At 43.3% G+C, this 15492-nt stretch overlaps 1 protein-coding gene across 7 annotated transcripts in view; it reads right to left on the reverse strand.

Annotated features, from left to right (window-relative positions):
• Window positions 1-7213: 7213 nt before the first annotated feature.
• The window catches only part of Sv (paired box protein shaven), a 243395-nt gene continuing 235116 nt past the window's right edge, over window positions 7214-15492 (reverse strand). For 3 of the 7 annotated variants that reach the window (XM_076817032.1, XM_076817036.1, XM_076817037.1), the window contains 6 exons: window positions 13814-13899; window positions 13175-13481; window positions 11798-11896; window positions 10964-11194; window positions 10026-10121; window positions 7214-7540 (listed from right to left, as the gene is read on the reverse strand). In XM_076817032.1, coding sequence (XP_076673147.1) covers window positions 7311-7540; window positions 10026-10121; window positions 10964-11194; window positions 11798-11896; window positions 13175-13481; window positions 13814-13899 — 1049 coding nt within the window. In that variant the 3' untranslated portion in view covers window positions 7214-7310. Of the gene's footprint in view, window positions 7541-10014; window positions 10122-10963; window positions 11195-11797; window positions 11897-13174; window positions 13482-13813; window positions 13900-15492 lie in introns of all 7 variants that reach the window. The other 4 variants (XM_076817033.1, XM_076817039.1, XM_076817035.1 and 1 more) reach the window with 4 other exon arrangements.

Raw genomic sequence — 15492 nt, forward strand, 5'->3', positions numbered from 1 at the left:
GGGTGACTTACGCAGGCAGTGTACCAAAAGGTGCACCCCCTACGCCCGAAACTTTTCCCTTTGGACAAGAACACCCAGGGATGAAACTGATCCACCCATACCGATTCCATGCTCAGTCACTTGCTTCCGCAAACGGAAGCAGCGGTAACCTCCTCATCACAGATGAGGAGCCAATAAACGAACAACAAAGTTAATGATTTAGTGACTGCTTGGCAATTTTACATGGGACCTTAAATACTTCATACTATAATAAATTAGCCTAGGCTTCCTTAGATGTCTTCTTTCACTGTCACTTTGCACGATCACTTTTCACTATCACTTTTCACTAGTTTCTTTTTAAATATATTGTGTTATTAACTCCATTCCCCGAGTAAATTTCGATCGAGATAATTTCGACCAACAGCAGAGCACGCACGAGCATGCAAAACCACCGCAGAGATAAGTACTTGAAGGAAAGAGCAGAGAATGTAGACCCATCGATGAGATGCATGACAGAGTGACAGAAGTCACAAAAAACCATCGAAGACATAGACGAGATGAAATGAATCAGGGAAAACCATCGAAGACATCGACGAGATGAAATGAATCAGAGAAAACCATCGAAGAAATTCACGAAAATGAAATAAATCATTTAAACCCATCGAAGAAATGCATCAAATAAAATAAATCATGCAAACCCATCGAAGAAATACACAAAATAGAACGACTCGCGCAAAATTCTCGAAAGTATGCATGGAAATAGGACAGATGAAGAAATCAGATTTGACATTCGCAAAACAATAAAATTTTAAATGACTTACCGAACCCCAAAATTTCATCAGCACCAAGCGAATAAACGAACCCAGGCCAGAGGGGCGAGAGGCTGGCGGAAGAACCAGGGTTGAAATCCTGACCAGGTCTCCAGCAAGTTCGGCAGCTCCGGGGGGAGGGGGAGGAAGAACCAGGTCCCCAGGAAGTCCAGTGGATCCAGGTGGCTCGGCAGCTCCAGGGTTCCCGGAGGTCCTTCAAGTCCGGAGGACCGACGACGACTGAGTACATGAAGATCTGTGAGCTCCTTATGTAGACTTCGAGGAATGATGTCCCCCGATCAAAACAAGGTCGACGGTTAGTTACAATTGCGAAATCCAGCGAATTCTTCGGCAAAAATGGATTTTCGGCTAAAATATCCATTCCAGTGGCTATTGCTGTGACAAATAATGTTAACAACATTTACACTAACCGCCCAGTATAAATTATTATTAACTATAATCGATAGAACTCGAGATATCAAGCAATTTGTAACATTTGGCCTTGGATTTGCAAATGATTTTCTGCGCCGACTGAATTCTCTTTTATTCTCAATGTTTAATCGTTCGATACATTAATGTTAATGCTTATACATATCACGTAGTATTATTTATAATGTATAAATACGTTTTAGTTGAACTTAGTGTAAGTGAATAGTTGCAGGAATATTTGGAGAAATATGAGTGAGATACTTGTTTCTCCCCCTTAGTTACTAACATCGGCGAAGTATAGGCTAAAACGATAGACCTATCACCTTATGGGAATTCGCGTTCGCATCACTAACACGTAGAGGCACGGTACTCTATGAAACACTTTTTGGCAGGCACAGGCACTGACTCTACAATCGCGTTGCACACGATTACAAAATCATTTTCTGTTTTTAAACATCCTTCAGTTTCTGAAAAAGTCTTCTAAGTAACGGGTATATCTGAATGGAATCCTGTTAAATTAAAAGGCCTCCCACATGGTCCAGTAATCGATGAAATTGATGCGCCAATTGAGAAATCACGAGATAATATGCACTATGCCGTGCACACACTTCACTGAACCGATGAATTTCTCAGGGCTAGACAAACTTTTAAGACACTCATGCATCATGCAACTTTCTGCGAGACTTTTAAAATTAGATTTTACTGTAAATTTCAGTGTTGGCGGTAAACTAATATTAGGGGCAAACGGAATCCAATTATTATTACTTCACTGGAATGATTAAACGGTGCATTAGAAACTTGTGGGAATATCAGTAACAGCGTGAATTTTTAATACTTTTTTCGGCGCACGATACGTGAAAGGGTTCGCAAGGGTACGCAAAGCGCTAATAAACAATGTCATCTTGCAATTTATAGCTTGCACGGGCTTTGAAGAAATGCCAGTTCTGAGCGCCATAGTGCCTTGATCCACGAAATGGATTTTCGGAGAGAAATCCGCGTGAGTCGTTGACAAACCGGGCCAAAGCATAGCGTAGCAAAAGCCTGCCCTCTATGTCAAACTCTCATTCTAAACAAGTCACACGTATAAAAGCACGCAACACCTTCCAGCATTCCAACACATTTCAGAGTAGTTCCTGAGTTGGGCGCTGTTCATGAGCAGATGCCACTACATTCGGACCTCAAATTATGGGTCGGTAATACAGTTTGGGTGGCGACGCGAACATCCATAAGGTGATAGGTCTATCCTATACCTCGTCTGTGATTTTATTCAGAATTGGCATAGGCTAACTATTCATGGGCAATTAAGGAATTTCTTTGGTTCTTTGATTTTGGATGATCCTATCTGGAGTTATTATGGCGATAGCCCAGGCCTTTTTTAACAACGATGAAGCATGCGATGCATATCAGAGGCAGGAGGGGGCAAAAATTAAGTAATTTTTTTTATACTCTACATTTGTAGCAGAATAAAGTGCAATGGCTTTTAAAACATTACATTGTATACTTTTTCTAAATAAAATCATAAAAATCACCTATGTTTTAGCACAATTTGACTGGGAAGTTCCCTTACAAGGGCTTGTATTTTATAAAATTCATTCATTAGACTCATTACATCTATTGCATTGATAAATTGCAATAAACGGGATAATAAATCATTTAATTGAGAAGTAAACCGAGTCTACCTAAAAAGTAAAAGTTTGGGAACGTCGTTACATCTACGAACTAGGTACGTACATTTCACCACATTTCTTATTAAACGAACTACTCTCTTCGATCATTGCAAACCACGTTTTAAATTATTGCGTTAATACGGAGACAAACTTAAATTTACTTAATTTTAAATAAATCTTATTACGTTTGTTTGAAAGAAATCATAAAAACAAGGTTTTTCCGATATCACCTTGTACAGGGTGATTTAAAATTACTTGAATTTTTTTTTATTCATTTTTTTTATTAAGATGAAGCGCAGGAAACGAAGTTTCAGGAATTTTTACCTAAATAGTTTGAACGTATGCACGGGCCAAAAAAAAATTTCCGGTAAATCCAACGAGGAGCTTTTATAGAGCAAACATTTCTCTTTAAATTCGTTACTTTGGATTGTTTTATGATTTTTATTGGCCGAGTTATTCGCGATCAAAGCAGAAAAGGTACTTTTCACTTTGAACACCTATAACTTGCGAACTCGTGATCGCAGACAAATTTTCACGAGTGTTTTGGAAAGCTAAGAAAGTTCAGTTGCCAATTTAAGACTTTTTTTAAATCGTATTAAATCCATTTTAAAATGATCCCAAAAATTGACGAAAATGTTTTCAGTGTAATAATTTGGCCACCCTCTGTAAGTGATAGTAACCAGTCACTACCCACAGTAGATATTTTTTTGGGGGGGGGGGGGAGTCAGTAAACTATGACACGGATTTCATATAAACCTCATATTTATTTAAAAAGGATGTACAGTGTTTTGTTTGCAAGTATCAACAGCGAGATTCGGCAAGAGCAGCGCAAGGAATAAGAATATCACACGGGACAAAATGATAGAACCTAAAAGACAGAACTGCTTGTTATTTCGATTAAAAGTCCGCGGAGCTCAGCATCCAAGCCGAAGTCTCTATTTCACACGTGTTTTGCGACTGGCGCGGGGAACATCCCCTTCGTTTCAAAGCCGCGCTTAAAAGCGCCCCTTTTCGTAATCCATTCGTTTCCTTTACAATTCGATATTATGCTTTTTTATTTTTCACTTCTTTTCACTCGCTTCCGTTCTGGGGAAGCTTAAAATGTTACTGCAATATTGCTCTCTCAATGGGTTTCTTTGGCAAAACTTATTACACATAGGTCGTCGTTACAATTAATAAATAATGAAGGCATTAAATAATTATATAATAATAATGATGATAATATAATAATAATAAAATAATAATAATAGTAAGAAGAAGAAGTGTCGTAATAATAATGAAAATAGCTATAATAGCAAATAAAATAATAATAATAATAATAATCATAATAATAATTAATAATCGTCGTCGTTACGATAATGTTAATAGAGTAACAGTGTGAAGTATGCATTAGTCAATTACAACCCCGACGTATAGCCGCACTGAACGTCGCGTCAAATTAATCAGCCCGATTTCCGACCCTATGGAAACTCTACGTTTGAATGATCTGCGTAAAAAGTAAGGGAGGACGAAAGAATCGGTCCTCCCTTTCGAAGGTATTGCGATTGCGGAACGGCACGAATGCTCGAATTGGCAGACTCGAAGTATTAACAAGATCGCAATGCCCCCTCTCTGCTATCTCTCCCTCTCTCGCTGCCTTTCACATCCCTTGGTATTCGTGCACACGGTTTTACGATAGCCAGCAGAAGAAATCGCGGTCACTGGTCCTTCGCCCTTGCGATACGCGCGGCAGAAATGAAATCGCGTCGAGCTGGAGGCCCAACGAACGTAACCAGGTGGAAGGGGCGAAGTATCGGATTGTCGCGGCGACATATTCGAACGCTCAGCTGAGGGACACCGATCCGAATGAGGAGTCTGGAAATTCGTCTGACGTTGGCGAGCACGCTTCGGATCGACAACGTTGGCTCGCTCCTGACGGTTCCGTAGACGGCGCGTAGTAGGAGCGCGCGATAAAAAAAGTGAAAAACAACGGTGGAAAGGTGAAAGACCATACGAGTCGCCTGTTAAATGCCCGGCCAAATGAACGTTACAATGAACTCCGTTCAGAGGCAACACCGGAGAGAGAAGCCCGATACGAAATTTCGTGTTATCAGGCGCTTATGGTTTATGCAAGGCGCGCTCGAAAATGAGTCGTTAATTATGAAGTAACTGTGATGCTAGCGAATTACGCTGGGAAACCCATTTCACGGTGAATTTCTCAAGCGAGACGCGGTACATTGATAATATTTTCTGCGCCAGATGAATATTTATAATTGATCGCAGCGATTATGAAAATAGTTAATTAAAATAGCCACGTTCCGACACATCCATTGCACTACCCAGATTCGCGTCGCGTAAAAGGACGTAATTTCTAAATAGACGAATAAACTTGAGATAAAGAAGAAAAAAAGAACAGATCGATGAATATACGCTCGAACGTGCCGTTCTAATTTGTAGGCCGCGCGCGTATGTTTCAACGCTTCTGCGCATGCTTAGTCTATGTCAGCCATGGGAATTAAAATGCCCTGCACACTCGCGCGTAAATCTCCTTATTAAGGTTACGAATTAACATCTCTGCCTGTTAATCATAAAGAAATTGCAAGCGCATCAGATCTCATTAAAGTGCCCGTGACCGGACGTTAATTACGGTTTCGCGATAGTTTTTTTTTTTTTTTCTTTCCCCTCTTCCGAGCGTTCCGTCCGACGCGAAGCCGGAAGTGGCGCGCGACTTCCGCGGTGCAGCGCGAGCGTAGCGAAGGCGTCGGGTGGAACGCGGGAACGAGCGCGATCAACCCGATCGTCCAGGAAGAATCCGCAGCTCCGCGATGTGAAATCAAACGCGCCGGAGGAAGTTCGTTACGTGGCCGGCAAAAACTCTACGGGCGACTTCTGATTGGCGGGTGATCGCAGGCCCAATCGAACGTAAATCGTTTTTTTTTTTCTTTTGCGTTGAAACTCGCGGTGCTCCCCTCGCTGGGAATCGATCGCCGATGACTCGCGTGCATCGCTCGACTTCGTTTCGCCTTTCACGCTCTCCCGATTTCCAATTTGCGTTCTCTCATTGTTCTGCGCGCGTCGATCCTGCACGTCGCTCGCAGGCCCGCGTACATTTACATCTAAAATCACTTAAAACCGCCATAAAACTCTGCCTCTACCGTAGATACGCGAGGCGCGCAATTATCGTTCGGCAATTCGTCTCTGGTCTTTGGTTTCTACAAAAAATATATATAATATCCTTAACAGTAGTGATCGTTACGCCGATTCCTGATTTAAAAATCTCAATAAAGTTATCCGTTATATCTACTATATATTAAGTCATTTGGAATGGGGGGGGGGCGTGGGCGGGGGGTCGTCGTCATGATTACCAGGGAAAAAGACGTGCCGCTTTGGGCCGTTGGCTCTGTCTGTTTACACGGGTATATGTATATCTATATATATATATATATTTTTTCATTTTATATATATGTACACGTCTTAACTCCGTCCGTAACAAATATGTCCATCTGCGTTCGTCGGCTTCACGGATTGTTCTACGAGAAACTTGTCGGGAGTGCACGGGCATATTTGGTGGGACGACCGACCGCGCGGGCATCATGTAGAAATTATGCTAACTGAGGATCATTAAATTAAACTACCTACGGTTATGCGCACTCTACAGAGTACCGACACTGTCGGTAATTCGGCCGCGGGGGAAATCTGCGATCCCGGCCGCGCGGCTCGAGGCAGCGTTGTCCTTAAGGTTGCTGGACCAGACACACTCGTCGAGTCATTGCTGTCCACTTAAAACAATAAACAATGCCACTGATGTCGGCAAGGTATAGAATTCGTCTGGACAAAAAGCAAACCGTTTCTCCCGATATCGAGTCTCCTTTTTGTAAGACAATTTTTCTGTTGTAACCACAATTCTCGACAATAAGTACGGTTTTGGTACACGTCACTGCCGCACGCGTTTGCGGCGCTCCGATCGTTTCCGCTGCACCGACCACTGGCGTACGTTCGGAACGTACGACAATTCCCAACGGCTTATCCATCGCAATTAAGTTAAATTTCGAAGTCTCTATCTCTCTCGGGATTATTGCCTCGACATCGTTCGAGCGAATTAGTAAATTCGACACGTTGCAGGTTATAAAGCGTCGTTGAGTTCAACCGTGTGAAATAACATTCGCGATGCATCGACGTGAACGGTATCTGGCCAGTTCGCCGTGACTTGCTCTGACAGTTCTTCGTTTCCCTTCGGTTTTAACAGTAATTAATAATAGCCATGCTTGGGCGACGTTCTCATCGTATTTGGCGATAACGGTCGGCGTTCGTCGTTCTCAACCCGATAAAGAGATCATTGCTTAATTTCAGTGCGGTTCCTGGTGATATGGCGTCCATCGTCGTTGATTGCTGTTCCCGTTCCAGGAAAACATTTCGCTCGGAGTTGGTCTCCTGTACCATCAATCAGTCAGGCCAGATAAAGATCCGTCGGCGTGGAGGTGTGATCCGGTTTGGTGCATGCACTTCCGGTCGGCGAAGCTGCACTGGCGCCGCTGCTCGCCCTGGTAGCCGCCAAAGGCGAACGACTAGCGACGTCCGTGCTGTTCTCTGGCCCTCCGTTGTTACATCCGCCGCCTTGCTGCGAATTGTTGTGGGAAGACGCCAGCGTATCCCCATTACAATAGTAGTAAGTGGAGTCTGCGGAGTAAAGAAGGATTGTTTATTTACGACTCTACCACCCAGAGGCCTTCTTGCCCTTTCAGCGAGAAAATGCTACTGTATTTTTGTATGACTTTTAACATTGTATATCCAGTTTACACGTATACATGTACTGCACATTAGTGCCACTGGTACCCAGACAAATCAAGTACTCGATAAATATCGGGCAGCAAATAGTTGTTAAAATATACCCCGGTTATTTAGAATTTGTCTATTCAGTGGATTGGTTCATTTGATTCGTATCGTATTTAATTTTGATTTTTATACAAAGACACGAAAAGATGAACGTTCTATAGTGCTTAATTAAGGAGACCGTCCGGTCTAAAAATCGAGTTTTTATATTTTTTTTAGAATGGTCAGCCTTTTAAGAATACGTGTTTAAAAGGATTTTTTGAAATTCGAAAAATTCCCGGAGTTATAGGCATTTTAGTAGCGGCAAATGTGTGGGTAAAACCCGGCCACTTGCTATTCACGTAAAACTTTAACCCTTTAGCACCCGCACCTAGATCCCGTTGAAGGAAAAATATCGCGTTATCTTTTTATTGTTAGAAATGGCCTGAATTTATATGTTTTTATTAATTTTTTTTTCAGTAGTTAAAATGCATAAAACCAATTAATACAGAGTTCAGGTAGGTACAGCTTTCTTCAGCGGATAAAACTACGCTAAACATATACTACTTAAACTGTTGCAAACAGTGAATTGCGAATGCAAACGGCAAAACGCCAAAGAAAACGGAATGTATCATATATGATACGTTTGGCGCTAAAGGGTAAACGCGTTTTTCTCGGATCATGATTTTTGCGAACGGTAGACAGCGTAATAAAAGAAATTATTAACCGATTCCAAAAAACTTGGTGGCGTTTTCTTAGTAATTGAATTCACTATCGCATCACCGTTTGATCATGAATTGTAGAGGTCGTAGTTCTTCGTTATTAACATTTTTAGGCGCAGAATTACCCCCTTTTTTCGAATGTTTGTGTTCACACGTGTACCAAACGTGGCCCTTTTGCTTTATTTACATTTTTAAAGGCTGATGCGATAGTGATCGATATAACCTATAAGAATATCTTTGGTTTTTCGATTTCAGACAATCCTACATCGAGTTCTACTGTCTACCGCTTACGCCTCTTTTGTTGCAGCCAGAGTTCGGAGGGATTCGGCTCCACTGATGGAGGGGGAAACACCTACAGGAGCGGTGGTAATGTGTGCATGAACTGCGCCTGCGTCAGTCACGTAGGTGTTTCCCCCTCCATCAGTGGAGCCGAATCCCTCCGAACTCTGGTTGCAGCAGTGCATTGAGCGCCACGTAAAATTCGAACCATTATAGGAAAATGAAAAGAAAAAGTTTGAATATTCTTGAAGAACGAATAAAGAAAAACCATAAAGTTTCTTTACTGCAAGTTGTATACATTTTGAAGAAAAAAATCCTAAAGATCACCTATTTTTCGAGCGTTTTGACCGGACGGTCCCTTTAATAAACAACAGTTACCATTAAATTAAAATCGCGAACGCGTGTATTAACTTGAACGGTTTATATACAATTCTAATCTACGTAAACTTCGCGTCACGTTTAATGTTATATTAAAAAGCTAAAACAATAAGAAATGTATGCATATCGGGAAACATAATGCAGTGACTCGTATAAATGGATAATAAAAGTTGACTATTTAAGTAGTTCCTGAGTTTCATTACTTTTGCCAATATTTTAAGCACTGTTTATATACAACTTTCACCGCTACACTCGTGTCATATTCTATGTGACAGGCAGAAAGTTCACATGTGCATACCCCATTCAAGTGATTTATTAATGTCTTGAATCGTTTGTGGAAATGATATTGTAGGCGAGTTTCTATTTTTCGCGTGGAAAGTAGTTTTGAATCAGAAACAATCGCAGGGCGTTAAGAAATAATATTCTAGAAAGGAAAAAAGTTGAACTCACACGTGCGAAACTTCAGCCGTACGGTATCGAATACAGACACGCGTTACGTCACGTAGAACGAACGAGCGAGCAACGTATCGCGTGACCAATAAAAAATTGTTTATTATTTCGTTTATTCGAATCCACCGAACGCGTCCAGTCTGCGCACATTTCACCTACATGTATCATGATCTATGGAGGTACCCGCAATCGTCCATTACGAAAGGCAAGCATCGAGGTATTATTTTAAAACCGGCTTGTCCACCATTCTACGTGCTTCTTTTTATCTGATCTTATCTGCAGTATCTTGAAATGTAATAAAGTGGCGGCTGGTTTCTTCAGTTTTAGAAAGCTGCATCCAATTGTACTAGACTTTTTCATTATCTAATTACTTCGCGCGATTTTACAACATCGACAAGTTATACAAGTTCGTGTGGTTAATCCGGGTTACCGTCGGTAACAACAGGATTAGCCTATCAATGAGTTAGTATTTGACATTTCGTTGACCCTAATCTAAGCAGTACTCATACTCACTGTTTACTTACTGAGCAACCCGCTTGTCGCTGCTCCATAACCATATCCACTGTAAGGTGCACTCGAGTATTGAGAGTATGCTGCACTATACGCGTAGTCACCGCCACCTAAACAAATATCAATCATAGTGAGGTTAGGATAAAATTTCAAACCCTATTAGTAGCATTAGAAAGTTTCATTTAATACCACGTTAGCTCTACAGCGAAGATTAGCGAACGTCATTTGTCGTTTCAAGTTTATCTGTTCATAAGACGTATCACGTATAATATACAGGGTGTTATGTAACTGGCGATGCAAGCGGATAGAAGGTGACTCTACTAAATCGGATCGAAAGTAACGGATAAAATTTTGTTCATCGGGACTTTGTTTTTGAGTAAAATAACTTTAAATATCTGTCGAGTACGTGTGCTTGATTGTGTCTCGACTCGACGGATTTCACAGTAGATTTCGCTGTACACGTGCTTCGATCCAAGTCTGTGGAAAAGCACTGCTACGCTACTTGGTATGATTACAAACATTTTCAATATCACGATTTGGTATATATGAAAATTGCGGTGAAATCCGTTGAGTCGAGGCACAATCAAATACACATGTACTGGGTAAATAATTACAGTTAGTTTTCTCGGAAACAGTCTCGTATGAAAAAAATTTATTCCTCATTTTCGATTGATTGTTTCATGTAGAATGGCCGTCTTTCCGTTTGTACGACCAATTACACGACACTGTATAAATTCTCAACCGCGTTTGCTTATTGGAATTCAAAAAATATCCAAAGAACAAGCAACAGCTTGCGTTTATCTACATGGTTCTCAGCTAGCTGCGAAGCTGGTAAGTCAGAGCTGCCCTACGGGGCTCTGTTTTACCCTCTGCGAGAACTACAATTCCGCAGAAGGTCACGAGCTTTTTTATCCTCGGTAAAGGTACGAGCAGGCTGTCTGTTGCTACTCACCGGTGGCGTAGTGTCCAAAACTGGGAAGCATCGTGGAGTACGGCGGTATCGCAGACGCTACCTGGGGCTGAGAAACTGGCGGCTGCAAGACCGTCAGTCCAGGATCCCCTCCGGGGGTGTTGGGGGCCGCGGGGGTGGCGTTTGTCTCGTTCTGCAACGAAATCGGGGGACTTTGCTCGCCCCCACCGGCCCCCACCCCTACATACGACACTGCGACGGTACTGCTCTCTGCTATGGCCATGCACAATACAACACGACATTCGAGTCAAGCACTAGCTAACGATCAGCGCCTTACGTCTAAAGCTTAATTATGTTGTCTTTGGGATTATGGGTCTCGGGATGGTAATCGTATGGAATTTGTCGTCGAGGATATTACACGAACTGTTGGTAAAATGCACCAACATACTGCAGAGACTTTTCCTTTGGAGAGTAGCAGTTGAAACTGTACCGCGATTATCTACATGTGATTCCGCCATAATGAAAAGTGTGTGCAATTATACTATACAACATGAATCCTCTTAAGTTTCTGGAATTGGCTTCACAAATCAGTAATAGAGTTAGAACTATTTGATGACGATTTATTGTTATGAATGAGTATGCTGCATTTATGCTGGCGACATTTTATCGGGCATTTTATTTGGACAGAGGTTCTCGAACATTTTTAGTAGATATGTTATACATGGTCCATTATGACATTTATGACAGTGTACACTCAAAAACATGAACGTATTAGATTGGTGGCGCGTATTTGAGGTTTTAAATTATATGCTGATGACGCACAGGTATATGCGACTGGGCGCACCCATAAGAGAACTAAAGAGGTGGCGAACTCACCGGTGGTGTGGTAAGGAGACATGTTAGCCCCATCCAATGTTTGGCTCAATTTTAGTTCTTGCATCGTCAGTGGCGCGAGCGGCGTCAAAGTACCACCTGCTATTAAGGGATCCCCATGTTTCCGTTATTTGCGATTTTCGTATCGTTGGCTGGCGATCAAGGCGGAACGTTATTTGAAACCAGATTTTTTTAACACATCTTTACAAATCAAGGAAAGGGAATGCATATCTTGTGATTTAATGAATGTTTTTTGTTTAAGAATATCTTCGTCGACTTATCGATATAAAGTACGCGAGAGGTTAGGTCGTTGTTGTCACACTTCTCAAAGAGTTTTGAATGAGAATCGAGGGGTGTGCACCGAAAACACGATCAAGAATCTCTCCGTCGAAACTCGCAGCTCGTACATATTAACGGCGAACCAGCAAGCCGTGCAATCGACTTGGCCAGGCTGCGCCGTTCTTCAAAAATTCTTCGATCCCGGCCGAAGATCCTCGATTGAATTTCATGAGATGAAGCAGCCGTTACACGCCTGGCTTCGTCCACTCCGAAAACTACCGAACGAAAGAATTCGCGGCACGGCATGACCGAGTTGCTCGCAACACGTGCCACTGCGAAACTTCTTTCCATGTATTGTGTATGTATTTATGTGTATACACAAAAAGATAGTTAGGTTTCAATACATTTTCCTGCGGTACGTTCCGCCGTTGATCGGCCGCCGTTAAACGACGCAAGGAAGAAAGAGACGAGACAGGGGCAGAGAGACAAAATGAAGGATCGAGATAGATCACGCTAGGTTCTATGGACTAGACTACTAGAGGTAACTAGTTAGAGATGAAAAAATAGAACGGATAGGATCCCCTATCACCTGCCTACACAGGAACTGCAGTTGTCGTAAGCGAAAGTTGTTCGAAGGAGGCAAAAGATGAGACGGATAGAGGGGGAGACTGAAATAAGAGATATATAATATATCCCTAAGCTGAGAACACCGAGAGACCACCAAGTGGAGTGTTCCGCCACCTCTTCTGGCACTATTGCTGCTGCTCAGCGCACCTCATGCATTATTAAAGCCATGTATTTAGCCGATATGGGTATGCAAAGCAAGACGTAAGCCGCAACAATAAGCGTACAAGGAAGAGGGAAGGATGAGAGAAGGAAGAGGTGGGGAAACGGAGAGAAGGAATCGGAGAACGGAGGGGCAGGCAGGTAGCGTTGAAGGAGGGAGACGATGGTGGTTTGGTAGATCGACGGAAAGGGGCTTGGTACACCGGTATTATATACAAGAGGTTGTGATGCACACACTGTCCGGGATTTTGTGCGAAGGAAGGGGTGATAGAAAGGAGGGTGCCGGAGGGTAAAAAGAGGGACCGAGTCGCTTACCTATGGTGCCCCCTATGGGCGGGGTGTAGAGATGGGGCGTTTGCGCCTGCGTCATTGTGCTGATGGTGCCCAGGGAGTCGTACAGCTCAGCGGAGGTGGCAATAGCGTTCCCGGGGAATCCTCCGTGTTCGTAGTAACCTCCGCTACCGCCACCTCCGCCTCCACCACCGCCACCTCCGCCGCTGCCACCGCCAGCACCTCCGCCGGCCCCAGCGCCGTTCGTACCACCGGTCGCACCACCGCCTCCACCACCTAGCTCGCTCAGGAGCTTATGTTCGTCCTTGATGCTCCATTTACTCGACCACAGCTGCAACAGAAGGCGGATGCTTGAAGCAAAGTTCGAATGTTGGGAGAACGGGCTACTTGTTCGCAACGACCGGCCAGGATTGATTTAGGTGTTGAACTGGCTTCCATGTGTGTTTAATGTCACTCCTTTTGCGATACATAAAAACCATAATCTAATAGTTCCCAGTCAACTTATATGTACACGATACTGGACCCGCTTATCGGGCACTATTTGTTTAAATGCCAGTTTCCCTGGTAAAGCGACGGTATATGTATCTTAGAATTAGACGGTAAATCTTTACACAGAACCATTCGTCATTAGGAAGCAGAATGCTTTTATACAGTAATACGTACGTTCGAATATAGTTGGTCGCCGTTGTAATTGCTTCTCTGTCTCTTCAAGTCTTCCTCCGGATGATCGTTCAGGTCTCGGTTATCGTCTGCAATCAAATTAATATCTGCAATATGGTCTTTCTGTTTGAGCGTTTCGTTCCCGCGAAGGAGCGCATGAAAATCAATCTCTTATCCACACCCTTCTGTCAAGTAACCAGGGCGGGTCTAGCATTCAAGAGGGAATTATATAAACGCGATTGTTGGCTGCACAAAACGAGTGGACGATCATCTCCCAGCGCGATCGCATGCCTATCAATACGAGAGAACATACGCGGTGGACTATAGGTACGCGTATTATCCAGGAATCAAGACACAAATTAAACGTGGCCGCACCAAGCTAAATTGAATCTGTCGAATGGGTTGAACGTGACTCGCGCATAGACGGTGTATGGCATTGATAGATAGAGAAACAATTTCGATTCCATTATATGTCTTTATTATCTCCCGGCCACCCCAGCGGTTTAATATAGAAACAAGCACGTGGGACGAGTACATGGGTATGAGTAGATCGGCGGGGGTATGGATATAGCTATACCCTTTTAGTGGCCAACGCGAGGGTGGTGGACGGGGAAGGATGAAACTGACCAACGCTTCCAACTGGAGGAGGGGGAAAACGGACGGGCCGAGGTGGGGGTAGATGGTCCAACGCTCGGGTATCTCGAATAATTAAATGACCATCCGAGGGTAGATGGGTGGAGTACCTAGCATAGGGCTCGTTAAACCTCCCTGTCAAGTTGTGATTGTCCAGCCGGCGGACGGTCTCGACTGTTCGAGCGGCAGGGTTTGTTCCTGGACCGCTATAAAATCCCCGTTTCAAACACGGGCACACCGGTACCGTGGGCTTCCATGAACTTGCTTGAATTTTACGATTCGATCGACCGAGTTAATCGTGCTCTCTGGTATCCACCTAACTGGACACTGGCTTTCGTGTAACGTTGTCGTACAGGTTTCAGTAGAATTTTAGAACGCGTTCGATAATTCATTTAATAGGTCCCGCCTCGATGGATCGTAAGGATGGAAATACAGGACGCGGATCGAGTTAATTTCTAGAAAATCGATTAATTTGAACGACACGCTCGTAGCGCATGAGAATTAAAATTTTTGTGATTAGACCTGTCAAGTCTCTGTCTGATTTATCAAAAGTCCGCTGCGAATTCTTGTAGTTTTTGCAAAATTACGCTCACTGCTCTTTGACGGATATGGCAGTGGTTGAGTTATGGCGTAAGAAAGGTCAGCGCTTCTCCCCCCCCCCCACTCCCTCCCCCAAAAGAGCAGTAAATCGAATAATTCGATTGATGCCCGAGAGGGCAAAACGTACACGCGCGCGTTAGCGTTATTCGAAAGCAATTGAGTCAATGTTAAGCAATACAATACACGGGTAATAATGGACTTTGGGGTGAATCTGGTCCCAGTGTATCCCCTACGTCCACGAATATAGGGTGGGACACGCCGGCCTTTTGGATCTGCACGGGGCAAAAGCGCGCAGATGTAACGCGACAACAAACAGCCCCGATAGATTGCAATGCTTCCCTAGAGATGCTGTTCGTAAATTCGTAATAAGCCCCGGGGATTCTTCGATTCCAGGACGTCTTCGCTCTTGTCCCAAATGCATAAATAACGGAGCCCGCGTACAATCAGGG

Source organism: Andrena cerasifolii, chromosome 7 (genome assembly GCF_050908995.1).
Source record: "Andrena cerasifolii isolate SP2316 chromosome 7, iyAndCera1_principal, whole genome shotgun sequence".
NCBI lineage: Eukaryota > Metazoa > Arthropoda > Insecta > Hymenoptera > Andrenidae > Andrena > Andrena cerasifolii.